At 46.5% G+C, this 14,292-nt stretch overlaps 1 protein-coding gene across 2 annotated transcripts in view; it reads right to left on the bottom strand.

Annotated features, from left to right (window-relative positions):
• Positions 1-2,708: 2,708 nt before the first annotated feature.
• The window catches only part of card11 (caspase recruitment domain family, member 11), a 217,962-nt gene continuing 206,378 nt past the window's right edge, over positions 2,709-14,292 (bottom strand). For both annotated transcript variants that reach the window (XM_055651008.1, XM_055651009.1), the window contains exons 23-25: positions 13,200-13,324; positions 6,249-6,364; positions 2,709-3,038 (exon numbers count right to left, since the gene is read on the bottom strand). In XM_055651008.1, the coding sequence (XP_055506983.1) occupies positions 2,831-3,038; positions 6,249-6,364; positions 13,200-13,324 (449 nt within the window). In that variant the 3' untranslated portion in view covers positions 2,709-2,830. The remainder of the gene's footprint in view (positions 3,039-6,248; positions 6,365-13,199; positions 13,325-14,292) is intronic.

Consider the following 14,292-nt stretch of genomic DNA (forward strand, 5'->3'; position numbering starts at 1 on the left):
CATTAATGATTTAGATGAAGGAATTAAAAGTAACATTAGCAAATTTGCAGATGACACAAAGCTGGGTGGCAGTGTGAACTGTGAAAAGGATGCTATGAGAATGCAGAGTGACTTGGACAGGTTAGATGAGTGGGCAGATGCATGGCAGATGCAGTATAATGTGGATAAATGCGAGGTTATGCACTTTAGAGGCAAGAACGGGAAGGCAGATTATTATCTGAATGGTGTCAGGTTAGAAAAAGGGGAAGTACAACGAGAACTGGGTGTCCTTGTACATCAGACACTGAAAGTAAGCATTCAGGTACAACAGGCAGTGAAGAAAGCTAATGGCATGTCGGCCTTCATAAGGAGAGGAGTTCATAAGCAGTAGGAGCAAAGAGGTCCTTCTGCAGTTTTACAGGGCCCTGGTGAGACCACAACTGGAGTATTGTGTGCAGTTTTGGTCTCCTAATTTGAGGAAGGACATTTTTGCTATTGAGGGAATGCAGCGTAGGTTCACAAGGTTAATTTCCGGGATGGCCGGACTGTCATATGATGAAAGAATGGAGCGACTGGGCTTGTAGTCACTGGAATTTGGAAGGATGAGAGAATTTCTTATAGAAACATATAAAATTATTAAGGGTTTGGACACGCTAGATGCAGGGAACATGTTCCCGATGTTGGGGGAAATCCAGAACCAGGGGACACAGTTTAAGAATAAGGGGTAAGCCATTTAGAACTGAGATGAGGAAAAACCTTTTTCACACAGAGAATTGTGAATCTGTGGAATTCTCTGCCTCAGAAGGCAGTGGAGGCCGATTCACTGGATGCATTCAAAAGAGAGTTAGATAGAGCTCTTAGGGCTAGCGGAATCAAGGGGTATGGGGAGAAGGCAGGAACGGGGTACTGATTGTGGATGATCAGCCATGATCACATTGAATGGCGGTGCTGGCTCGAAGGGCCGAATGGCCTACTCCTGCACTTATTGTCTATGTATCTATGCATCTAAAAGGATTGAAAATGAGAATTGTGAAGCTAGAGGAGGGATGTAGGGGGGGAGGGGGGAAATGGGGTGTGACCAGGTGGGGCACGGGGAGGGGAGGAGATAGTGGGGGGGGGGGGGGGGGGGGGGGGGGGGGCAGGGTGGGGGGGTAGGTGTTAGGGGAAAGGGTGGGGGGTGGAAAGACAAATTGGGTGGTAGACCACAGATTGGAGAGATAATGCACTGTGACTATAGATAATTTTCTTAATATGAGTCAATACCAGGAAGTGGGATGTGGGGAAAAGCTAAAACGTATCATAATTGCCTCAACCTTAAGAAAAATATTTTTTGATAGTCACCCACTGTGACTCGAGGTAAACACAATTTACAGTATGGGATCACACATTAAACAGCTGGAGCTTGGGTAATCTGCATGGAAGGCTCACCACATTTTTATTTCTTGCTTTGTATTTTCTTAATAAAAGAGATGAGCGCAAGGAACAGATTGGCCACACGACTTGAGATTGCAAAACGATGAACTTCTTACTTATAAAGTAAGTGTTTGTGATTTTGCCGTGCCAGAGGCCACAGACAGCCTCAGAATAAAAGTACGTGCCTCTAGAAGGAAGATGAGGAGGAATTTCTTTAGCAAAGAAGGTGGTGAATCTGTGGGATTTATTGCCACAGATGGCAGTGGAGGCCAAGTCATTAGGCATTTTTAAAATGGAGACTGACAGTTTCTTGATTGGGAAGGATGTCAAACGGTGTGCGGAGAAGGCAGGAGAATGGGGCTGAGAGGGAAAAATAGTTCAACAAATGGCGGAGCAGACTCGATGGGACAAATGGCCTAATTCTGCTCATGAACTTTTGAACTTTTAGTGGCAGGTAGACACAAAGTGCTGGAGTAACTCAGCGAGTTAGGCAGTATCTCTGGAGAACATGGATGGGTGACATTTCTGGTCGGGACCCTTCTTCAGACATGGTTCTTCAAACCTGCATCTGCACCTCCTTGTTTCTACGTATATTAGTATCAGGTGTGGGGCTAGTAGCAACTGTAGGGCCGACTTCCCATCTGCCTTCCTTGGCTTTGGATACAGGAAAAACTCAGAGTAAAGTGTAAAACTCATTATAAGTGGTAAGCACACGCCGGGGATTAAACATAAGACCACTGTGTGATATTCTTCCCCAGCAAGTTAAGTACAGCCTTGGTTACCTCCATCCACAGCGGAATGATGAAACGTTTTGACTGAGACTTCTTGAAACCTGCAATTTTTAAACGACATGTATTGCTCTGGGCATCAGTCTCTGGGCTGCATGACCAATGAGATGAGTCAAGCGTTTGTCATGAAGCATCATTCTGTGGCTGCCCGTCCACCCACCACTTCTCCGTGTGTGTGTGTGTGTGTGTGTGTGTGTGTGTGTGTGTGTGTGTGTGTGTGTGTGTGTGTGTGTGTGTGTGTGTGTGTGTGTGTGTGTGTGTGTGTGTGTGTGTGTGTGTGTGTGTGTGTGTGTGTGTGTCTGTGTGTGTGTCTGTGTGTGTGTCTGTGTGTGTGTGTGTGTGTGTGTGTGCGTCTGTGTGTGTGTGTGTGTGTGTGTGTGTGTGTGTGTGTGTGTGTGTGTGTGTGTGTGTGTGTGTGTGTGTGTGTGTGTCTGTGTGCGTGTGTGTGTCTGTGTGTGTGTCTGTGTGTGTGTGTGTGTGTGTGTGTGTGTGTGTGTGTGTGTGTGTGACTGTGTGGGTGTGTGTGTGTGTGTGTGTGTGTGTGTGTGTGTGTGTGCGTCTGTGTGTGTGCGTCTGTGTGTGTGCGTATGTGTGTGTGTGTGCTTCACCGCCGGCTCATGTCCTGGAGCTCGCTATCATGTGGCCATTTTCTAGAGCTGATCTTGCTCGATCCAAATTGTCTTCTTCTGCTCTTCAGCAATTCTCTCTTTGATGATTTTAATGAGGTCCTTGACGCTACTCCAGCACTCAGACTCCACCGTGACGTACAGGCAGGGAAGGGCCTCCAGTTCACTCTCGTTCGAGCGGCAACTTTTCAACAGCTCTTCCTCGCCACTGTCTGGTTTTGCGGGCAACCGCCTGAAACAAGAGAGAGTCATTCTAGATTTTAGCTCAGTTTAGTTTAGAGATGCGGCATGGAAACAGGGCCCTTCGGCCCACTGAGTCCATGCCGACCATCGATCACCCATTCATACTAGTTTTATGTTGTCCCACTTTCTCATCCACTCCCTACACACTATGGGGAATTCTACAGAGAGCCAATTAACTTACACATCTTTGGAGTGTAGGATGAAACCAGAGCGCCCGGAGGAAACCCACGCGGTCACAGAGAGAACATGCAAACTCCACACAGACAGCACCTGAACCTTTGTAATGAATGTTTCCAGTTTTGTTTCAGAATCAACATGTAATCTGTCAACATGTTCAATAGAAGTTCTCTATTCTGAACCCGCCCCAGTTTTTCTCGTTGCCCCTTGTCATTACATCATAGAAATGTCAGCTTCACATTTTACTCAGAACACAACATTCTGACTCAAAGCCTCGAGTTCCACCATTTGTTCAACTCTGATCCTCAGCCTGGTCAATTAAGAAATGATGTTGGAGAGGATATTTCCAGTAGTGGGAGAGTCTAGGACCAGAGGGCACAGCCTCAGAATAAAAGGGCGTACCTTTAGAATAGAGATGAGACGGAATTTCTTTAGTCAGAGGGTGGTGAATCTGTGGAATTCATTGCCACAGACGGCTGTGGAGACCATCATTGGGTATTTTTAAAGTGGAGATGGACAATTTCTTGATTAGTACGGGTGTCAAAGGTTATGGGGTGAAGGCAGGGGATGGGGTTGAGAGGGAAAGATAGATCCGTCCAGGATTGAATGGTGGAGTAGACTCGATGGGACAAATTGCCTAATTCTGCTCATGAACTTTTGAAATTTTAATGGTAAGTAGACACAAAGTGCTGGAGTAACTCAGCGGGTTAGGCAGTATCTGGCCTAGTTCTGCTCCTATGTCTTATGAATTACAAAGTTTGCCATCGCCTTTTAATTTTAAGCCCCTCTTGTTAAAGCTTGTATTCCCACCTGTTTATTATCTGTCAGCTAAAGCAATGGCCTCTTGTTCTCATAAATGGCAGCACCTCAACTATGATGACTTTCTGCTCCTTTAACTGGTGGGAATGTGAAAGTAAGGCTATTTATTGATATTTTCCAGAATTTAAATTTCATCCACTATATCTTTTGTAGACAATCCACTAATCATTCTTCTTTAAGTAGGTCAGGCATTCCCTTCAGGGTTAACTATACGTTTGTACCTTTGAAAATCACGAGACAGCTTCCCCCCACATCCAAAATGTTAAATCTAAATTCTACCAATTCGTGATGCGATGAAGAAACAAGGAACTGCAGATATTAGTTTGAAAAAAAAAAAGACACAATGTGCTGGAGTAACATTCTCGGGCCAGACACCACTCATTTCCTCCCCTTCCTGTGCCCCCACCTAGACTTGCACCTCTTGTGCCCCTCCCCTTCCATCTACACTCAATCATCCGGCTTCACAATATGCAACTTTTCAATCATTTGTCCGACACCTTTTTTTAAAAATCACCTCTTGTCCAACCACCTTCCGATCAAAAACCCTCCTCATCTTTCACCGACCATGTTTTGTCCTACCTCTCCCCTCTTCTAGCTCTCCATTCCCTCCACAATCAGTCTAAAGAAGGGTCCTGACCAGAAATGTCACCTATTCATGTTTCATGGCCTGGGATGCTTGCTGATCCGTGGAGTTACTCCAACATTTTCTGTACTGGGATGAAGTCCCAGTGTATTGTATCACACAGATTAATTTACCTCTTTTACTCTCTATTTATAGTCCGACAGGAATGTGAATCCTCACTAACTCTTGTTCAAATTTTATCTGGATGTCCACAATATTCTGCTCTCTGTATCTTCCCCTTCGTTCTATCTATTGTATTTGAGTTTGAACTGCTTGCATCTACGTATGATATATCTGATCTGGTTGGATAATGAACAAAACAAAGACAATAGACAATAGGTGCAGGAGTAGGCCATTCGGCCCTTCAAGCCAGCACCGCCATTCAATGTGATCATGGCTGATCATCCCCAATCAGTACCCCCTTCCTGCCTTCTCCCCATATCCCCTGACTCCACTATCTTTAAGCGCCCTATCTAGCTCTCTCTTGAAAGTATCCAGAGAACCGGCCTCCACCGCCCTCTGAGGCAGAGAATTCCACAGACTCACAACTCTCGGTGTGAAAAAGCGTTTCCTAAAAGAAACCTAAACCTATTGATAGACACAAAATGATGGAGTAACTCAGTGGGACAGGACAGGCGGCATCCCTGGAGAGAAGGAATGGGTGATGTTTCGGGTCGAGATCCTTCTTCGGACACCTAAAGCTATTGAACTGTTGCTTTGGAAGCATCGTTGAAGCCAGTGATGAGATGGGTTAGCTAGTGGGACGTAGGGTCAGTTTCCTACACTGTTTGTGTTCAACTCGCCATGGAGGATGTTGAATACATCTCAGTTAATGTTCAACATTGCTGTCAATTCCGTTGTAAAAAACATCTCATTTTCTTTATAGAACTTATTGCCAGAGACCTACGCTGCAAGTGTTAGCCACAATGTCTTCATACTGAGCAGACAGGAAACTAGTTTGGAAAAGCCGCGCCTAAACTCATTCAATACACTTCCCCAGCCCAATAATATGACATTGTGTGATATTTTAAGTGCTTGTCGTGGCTGCCTTCAAGTTCAAGTGAGATTATTGTCATGTGTCCCTGATAGGACAATGAAATTCTTGCTTTCCTTCAGCACACAGAACATAGTAGGCATTTACTACAAAACAGATCTTCAGAGGTGCTGCCTGACCCGCTGAGTCATTCCTACACTTTGAGTCCTTCGGAGCAACTATGGAGGACACAGATAGGTGTTGATTTCGGTTTGGGATCCATCTCCAGCCTGAACCCAGAACGTCACATGTCCGTTCCCTCCACAGACGCTGGCAAGAGCCACCTAGACCCCAGGGTATTTGCTGCTGAGTGAGTTTCCAGCAGAGTGTCGACCTTAACCCTACAGTCAGCTTTCCCACCTTCTGCATCGATTCAATTGACTGTCAAAATTAAAAGTTAGAATTTTAACCTGGTGATGTGACCAATGATTTTAATAACAAGAACTCAGTATCGTCAGGTCCCGAGGCAAGTTTAATTCAGTAACATTGATTTGAGGTGGCAACTTGAACTAATTAAAAGCAGCAGCACGAAAAGCATCAGACAATACCTGAAACGTTTGATGTTCTTCTCACAGACTCTAATGACGATTATAATTGGATAGATGTCTTTCTTAATTAAATCTCTCGTGCAGCTCAGCCCGGCTTCCAGTAAACAATGTTTATTCTATGTGCGGGAAGAGAAAAGAACATTAGAGTGAGCGTCACAGCGAGCTGTCGCAACGGTTCCCAAGCGGAAAGTAATCCAAAGTGCTGAGGGGGGGCGAAGGGGAGGGTTAGAGGTCATCGTGACTGCCGCCTTCAACCCTGTGCGTCTACACTTGTCTGATAGTGCACTGAGAGACTGGATTACACGCGGGCACCGTGCACATTCTAATTACATTGTCATGTCCCTTCCCGTATACTTCCGCGTCTACTTCTTCCCCACGCCCGAGGAGTAGAGGAAATACTTCACTAGACGGCCATCAAATGATTTTTAACGTGGCCAATCTGGTCAGCAAATGTCACCCGGGTGTTTCACGAGGGGGGGGGGGGTCGGGGTGAGGTGGGGGGGGGGTCGGGGGGGGTGGGGGGTCAGGGTGAGGGGGGGTTGGGATGGGGGGGGGGGGGCAGGGAATGAGGGGGTGGGGGGGCATGGGTGGGGTGTGTGGGGGGGGGGGGGGACAAGGTGTGAATGGGTGGAGTGGTAAGGGTGAGGAATGCGTGTGGGTAGTGTGTATTGGGTGAGGGTGCAGGGGGTTTGAGGGGGTTGAGTGTGTGGGCAGGGGGTAGGTCATGAGAGGTGAATGAGGCAGGGATGGGGGGAGGATAGAGGTGAGAGAGGCAGGGGTGAGGGTGTATGGGATGAGATGCACAGATCCCCGGGGAGGGGGGGGAGGAGAGAGAAAGAGAGAGTAGCAGTTGTAAAAATCTCTGCAATTTGTATCTTCATCAGAGAGAAATAAAGGGATTGGGGGGGAAAGATGGCAGGGGTGGGGAAGATTGATTTTAATGGCAGCCCGTTTACGACTGGCTTCAATCCCTCGCCGAAACACTTAAATGAGGAAATACGAGACTGCTGAAGTTATGAACAGACAGAAAATTTGCTGTCAATAGATGACATAAAACAAGGCAGAATTTACAGCACAGAACTGCCCTTTTGGGCCGGGATCTTTGCCAAGTTTTATGCTCGGCGGGAACCTCGGGTAATTTAACTCGAGGCAATAGAGCTATAAACCGACATTGTAAAATACCGACACAATATTAAGCCTGACTCTGTTTAAGAGAGCATTGCTTTGTGAGATGAGTGCATTCTCTTCTTAATGAACTCTGCCTTGCCGATAAACTTACTGGAGCATAGTTTTCACTCTATAATTAATATTAAAAGTGGGATAATTTATAACGGTGAATAAGGACAATGGTGCTGCCACTAAACGCATTTCTTTTCTTGTCCTTATGGTTGTTTGTTGAGAAGCTGTTCTTGAACATGGTGGACCTGCTTTACAGGCTCCTGGACCTTCTTCCCAGTCGGAACAAGAAAAGAAATGTGTTTAGTTGCAACACCATTTTCCTTCAGGGCCCATCAGGACACAAAGTGCTGGAGTAACTCAGCAGGACAGGCAACCTATCCATGTTCACCAGAGATGAGACATTTCGGGTTGGGACCCTTGTTCAGACTGATTTTGGGAGGCATGTATTGTGGGGGCGGGGGGCAAAAAAGTCCATGTGTGGGACTCTAACTTTTTTCTCTTGGTGGCTCTGCAACAGTTGTAAATGGGTGAATATTTTTTAAATGGTAAGAAACTGGGAAATAATGATAGCCGAGGGATCCAGCAATCCCCACACATTAACACTATCCTGCACACACCAGCCACCTGTACGTCTTTGGAGTGTGGGAGGGAACCGGTGATCTTAGGTCAAGTCAAGTGTATTCGTCACATACACATACGAGACGTGCAGTGAAATGAAAAGTGGCAATGCTCGCGGACATTGTGCAAAAACAAACAAACAATCAAACTACAAACAGAATGGAACAGAATCACATGTCCACATATTACATATATGTGGGAGGAAAGAAAAAGGGGAAAAAAACAGCAATTTAAAACAAACTGTGAAATGGTAACAGTGAAGTTATTCCTCATGGCCTCTGGGAAGAAACTCCTTCTCATCCTCTCCGATATGCGTGGGATCTTGGAGAAAACCCACGCATATCACAGGGAGAACGTGAAAACTCCGTAGAGACAGCGCCCGTAGTTAGGATCAAACCTGGGTCTCTTTATTCCCGCCATGTTCGGGCGTTTTCTCGCCTCCAGTTAATTCCCCCCTTCCCCCACCCCACCACCTCCACTACTTTCAGACTGACGAAGGGTTCTGACCCAAAACGTCACCTATTCTTTTTCTCCAGAGAAAAATAATAGATGTAGGGTGTATTGGGTGAGGGCGCAGGGGGTTGAGAGGGATGGGGGGGTGTGGGTACGGGGAAGATTATGAGGGGTGAATGAGGCAGGGGGGGGGGGGGGGGGGGGGGGGGATGATAGAGGTGAGGTCTTTCTCTATCTGAGGAGAGATCGAGTTGGTGAAGCTTTGATTGTTTGAAGAGTTTGCAATAAAGATCTTGCAATGAAACATGAACAGAAAATCGCAGAGAGTTTGGCAAAGCAGACACAGGATGGATCAGTCACCTCCCAAGTTGAGGGGTCCAGAACCAGGGCTCACAGTCTCAACATTTCACAATTTGGAAACAATTTCAGAAAGGAGAGGATAAAACTGATTGGATATTGTGTATAAGAAGGAACTGCAGATGCTGGAAAATCGCAGGTACACAAAAACGCTGGAGAAACTCAGCGGGTGAGGCAGCATCTATGGAGCGAAGGAAATAGGCAACGTTTCAGGCCGAAACCCTTTAGGGTTTCGGCCCAAAACGTTGCCTATTTCCTTCACTCCATAGATGCTGCCTCACCCGCTGAGTTAGGGTTAGGGTTTCGGCCCGAAACATTGCCTATTTCCTTTGCTCCATAGATGTTGCCTCACCCGCTGAGTTAGGGTTAGGGTTTCGGCCCGAAACGTTGCTTATTTCCTTCGCTCCATAGATGTTGCCCCACCCGCTGAGTTAGGGTTAGGGTTAGGGTTTCGGCCCGAAACATTGCCTATTTCCTTCGCTCCATAGATGCTGCCCCACCCGCTGAGTTTCTCCAGCATTTTGGTCGAAACTGACTGGATATCCGCCCTTCGCCCAAGTTTGTTGATAGTTGCAGTCATGGCAACCATTTTGATCGACATCAGATTGATTTGCCAGGAAATTAATGGTTAAGGCAGATAATGGCTGTTAATTGTTTGAACCTGACATCTGATTAATGGGTTTATCCCCCTGGGACTATTTGCCTCGCGTGCCTTGGTTTTAGCATTGTGATCAGAATCGGTGGAAATAAATAGACATCGATTAAAGATTAGGATGTGTTTGTCCTGGCTGGTTCCCATACAGCCCGCAGGCATGACATGACGGTGAGCAATATCCCCACAATGAACAATAGCCAGCCTTACTGGTCAACCGCTACATCTGTCACTGACCCTCAAAGGGTGAGGCAGAATGAGATTGTTTCTCTGTACATTCTGATGACTCAGGATTATGTTGAACAATTACCCACATCAGCTCCGTTGTAATGCATAACATTATCACATGCAACATCATTCCTAATTTTCAGCCCATTCTGCGAAAAGAACAAGTAGAAAAATAATGATCGTGTGTGAAAACGCAGATGATGGAATCTTGAGCAAAAGTCAAAGTGCTGGAGGAACTCAGCGGGTCAGGCAGCATCTGCGGAGGACATGGATGGATGGTGTTTCGATTCGGGACCCTTCTTCAGACTGATGGGAGTGTGGGTGTGGGGGGGGAGAAAGTTCGAAAAGAGGGGTGGGACAGTAGAAGGACTGGCAAGTGATAGGTGGATACAGGTGAGGGGGGGGTGGGGATTGATGTGGAGTACACATGACAGGTGAGAGGCAATATACAATAGGTGCAGGAGTAGGCCATTCGGCCCTTCGAGCCAGCATCGACATCCAATGTGATCATGGCTGATCATCCACAATCAGTACCCCGTTCCTGCCTTCTCCCCATATCCCCTGACTCCGCTATTTTTAAGAGCCCTATCCAGCTCTCTCTTGAAAGCATCCAGAGTACTCCAGAGGTGGAGTACATGACAAAGGCGAGAGGTGAAAATGAGGCAGAAGGCTGTCAGAATTGGGGAGGTAAAAGATTGCTGGAGATTAAGGTGACTGAGGGTGAGGTTGTGGGTGGGGGGGTGGGGGGGGGGGGGGGGGTGAGATGCCAAGAAAGAAATCTGTTTATTATGGACCAATACTACTTAGAATCATAGAGTGATACAGCGTGGAAACAGGCCCTTCGGCCCAACTTGCCCACACCAGCCAACATGCCCCATCTACACTAGTCCCAGCTGCTGCATTTGGCCCATACCCTTCCAAACCTGTCCTATCTATGTACCCGTCTGACAGTTTCTTAAACGTTGGGATAGTCCCTGCCTCGACTGCCTCCTCTGGCAGATCGTTCCATACACCCACCACCCTTTGTGTGAAAAAGCTACCCCTCACCTTAAACCCATGTCCTCTAGTCCTCGATTCCCCAACTCTAGGCAAGTGACTCTATTCCTCTCATGATTTGATACACCTCTATAAGATCCTCCTGCGCTCCAAGGAATAGAGTCTCAGCCTGCTCAACCTCTCCCTGTAGCTCAGACCCTCTAATCCTGGCAACATCCTCATAAATCTACTCTACATCCTGTCCCTTTTCCAGCTGGCTTTTGCATTCCTATGAGATTCCCCTTTGAGATAACATGCAATAAATCACACACGTTGCCTGCATGGTGGATATAATTATACATCAGGTGCGTCAACAATTACATGTTGCTATTTGAACCACATTAACATTATAGTTCAAATAGCCACAGTGTTGATGCAATATGTAATTATTGATGCACATTTTATACAACAATTCCACAACGCAGTCGTCATTTTGTGTCCAACAGGATATTGCACGCAGCAGTGATTGAATAAGGTCATCGGGTCATAGGTGATAGGAGTTGAATTAGGCCAATTGGCCCAACAAGTCTACTCTGCCATTCATTCGTGGCTGATCTATCTCTCCCTCATAACCCCATTCTCTGATAACCTCTGACACTTGTGCTAATCAATAATCTATCTATCTCTGCCTTAAAAAATATCCACTGACTTGGCCTTCTGTGGCAATGAGTTCCACAGATTCACCACCCTGATCATTTTGGCCAGAATCTAGAATGAATCCTTGCTGTTTAATGAAATCTCCGATGTGACACATGTATAAGCCTCATAGTTTCATTAACGTCTGACATTCAAATCTATCTTCCTCTGCTTACACCTGTCCATCACCTAACAACGTATGCTGTTAAGGCCTTAGCTCCATGGCCTGGGCAGTAAGGAGAGGTTGAAAAACTAGGACTGGCCTATGACATGCACATTTGAATTCTGCAATTGTAGGTAATTCATCAACAAACAAATTAGGAGATTGAGAGGGGATCTTATAGAAACTTACAAAATTCTTAAGGGGTTGGACAGACTAGATGCAGGAAGATTGTTCCCGATGTTGGGGAAGTCCAGGACAAGGGGTCACAGCTTAAGGATAAGGGGGAAATCCTTTAAAACCGAGATGAGAAGAATTTTTTTCACACAGAGAGTGGTGAATCTCTGGAACTCTCTGCCGCAGAGGGTAGTCGAGGCCAGTTCATTGGCTATATTTAAGAGGGAATTAGATGTGGCCCTTGTGGCTAAGGGGATCAGAGGGTATGGAGAGAAGGCAGGTACGGGATACAGCCATGATCATATTGAATGGCGGTGCAGGCTCGAAGGGCCGAATGGCCTACTCCTGCACCTAATTTCTATGATTCTATGTACACACACACACAAAAACACACACCCATCCTCTCCCTATCTTCCCTACGCCCCACCTGCTTGTGCACCCATTTCTCTCACAATCCTGCCCCCCTTTCCACCTGTATATGTCCTTATCAAACACCCCCTGGCCTGTACCCACCTATCACTCGCCAGACTTTGTACCACCCCATCCTCTCTTCCGGTTTTCTCCGCCATACTACATTCAGTCTCGTGAAGAGTCGCGGCTCAAACCGCCACCGGTCCATCTTCTCTAGATATGTTCCCTGACCTGCTGAGTTACTCCAGCACTTTGGGTCTTTTTCTGTAGCTAATTATTACATGTACTGACAACAGAACAATGAAATGTGTAGGAAGGAACTGCAGATGCAGGTTTACACTGAAGATAGTCACAAAATGCTGGAGTAAGTCAAGTGGGTCCAGGCAGTCTGAAGAAGGATCTCGACTGGGAACGTCACCTATTCCTTTCATCCAGAGATGCTGCCTGACCCGCTGAGTTATTCCAGCTTTTTGAGTCTAGAACAATGAAATTCCTACTTGCAGCAGCATAACGGGCCTGCAAGCACACACAAATATATGAACAAAAATTCAATAAATTCAATAAATTAATAACCCTGATACAAATGCAAAAAGTCTGAAGTCCATAAGTGCCTGCCACAGTTATGTGATTTGTTTCGGGCGACTTGCCGGCACCAGTCACAGTTGCAGCAGGTTGCCGTAAATTTTCAACATGTTGAAAATCCAGCGGCGACCAGAAAAAGGTACGACTCTTTGGGCGACTACTCACCTCCATACAGGCGTCAAAACATTCGGCAACCTGCTGCGACTGTGACTGGTGCCGGCAAGTTGCAGAAGTGGGACAGGCCCTTTACTACAATCAAAGGCAGTCCACTGTTGACAAATGAGGTTATTGTTGTTTAATGTTCAAGAGCCTGATGGCTGCTGGAAAGAAGCTATTCTTGAAGTCCATGTTATTTATCTTGGAAACATGTTCGGAAGTTGTGTCACAGAGCTGGAGCAATTATGCTTTTGTAACGCCCCATATCATGAAACAAACAAAAGTGAAGAAGAAAGATCAGGCTTACCTTGGCAGTCACAGCTTTGATGCTGGCCGGCATGACGCATTCAAAAGCGTTTAAATGTTTTTCTCGGGAGAAAATAATCGGCTCAGACTTCAGTTTCTGTAAATATTCTTCTTTGTTTAAAATATCTGAAGGGGCAAGTGCTGAGGTTAATAAACTGATCCAAAGCAGTTTCCTTTAATCGTAAGATTTTTGTACGTTACACTTCTCCCCCAGTGTTTTCAACTTTGTTCTCTCTAGTTAATGTTAAAGACGTTGTCTGTGCCACAAAGTCTTGTGTGATCATTGAACCTGGACGTCACCAGGCTATTTAATGAGATACAGGAATCTTGCCGGAGATTCAGCATGTTGTTGTACATCACTCGGGTAAGGAATCAGGAATAGTAAGTCCCGGGTGGAGGTTTAGATGTATTATTGCCATGTATACCAGGACTAGGGTTGCCAACTGGCCCGTATTAGCCGGGACATATTGGGCTAAATTGGTTTGTCCCATACGGGACCGCCCTTGTCCTGTATTTGACCGCTACTGGTTGGCGCTCCTCAACTTACAATGGGGTTACGTTCTGATAAACCCATCGTAAATCGAGAATATCGTAAGTCAAAAATGCATTTAATACATTTAACCTACCGTCACCAGAGTGTTCGGGGTTGGACCGCGAGGCGCTCGTGGGTTTTCATTCTCCGGGTTCGTTTACCCCGCCCCCCTCTCTCTCTCTCTTCAGTCCTCTGCCCCCGGGAGTGTTTTTAATTTCCACATTTTAATTATGAAATCTCTTTGGCGTCTCTCAACCACCGACACCCCTACCCCACCCTCACCCCCACCCCACTCCCACTCCCACCGCCACTCCAACCCCACCCCCCCCCCACCCACATTCCTACCCCCACCCCCACTCTTGCCTTCTCCCCATAACCCCTGATACGTTGCCTGACAGCTGAGTTACTCCAGCATTTTGTGTCTATCTTCGGTGTAAACTAGCATCTGCAGTTCCTTCCTACGGACTTTTCACCTCGTTAGCTTGAACACTGTGTCGCCAAGAGTCGACTCACTTTGGAGACACAAGGAGCTACAGACACTGAAATCTGGCGCAGAACACAA

This window comes from Leucoraja erinacea, chromosome 20, assembly GCF_028641065.1.
Source record: "Leucoraja erinacea ecotype New England chromosome 20, Leri_hhj_1, whole genome shotgun sequence".
In the NCBI taxonomy this organism is placed as follows: domain Eukaryota; kingdom Metazoa; phylum Chordata; class Chondrichthyes; order Rajiformes; family Rajidae; genus Leucoraja; species Leucoraja erinaceus.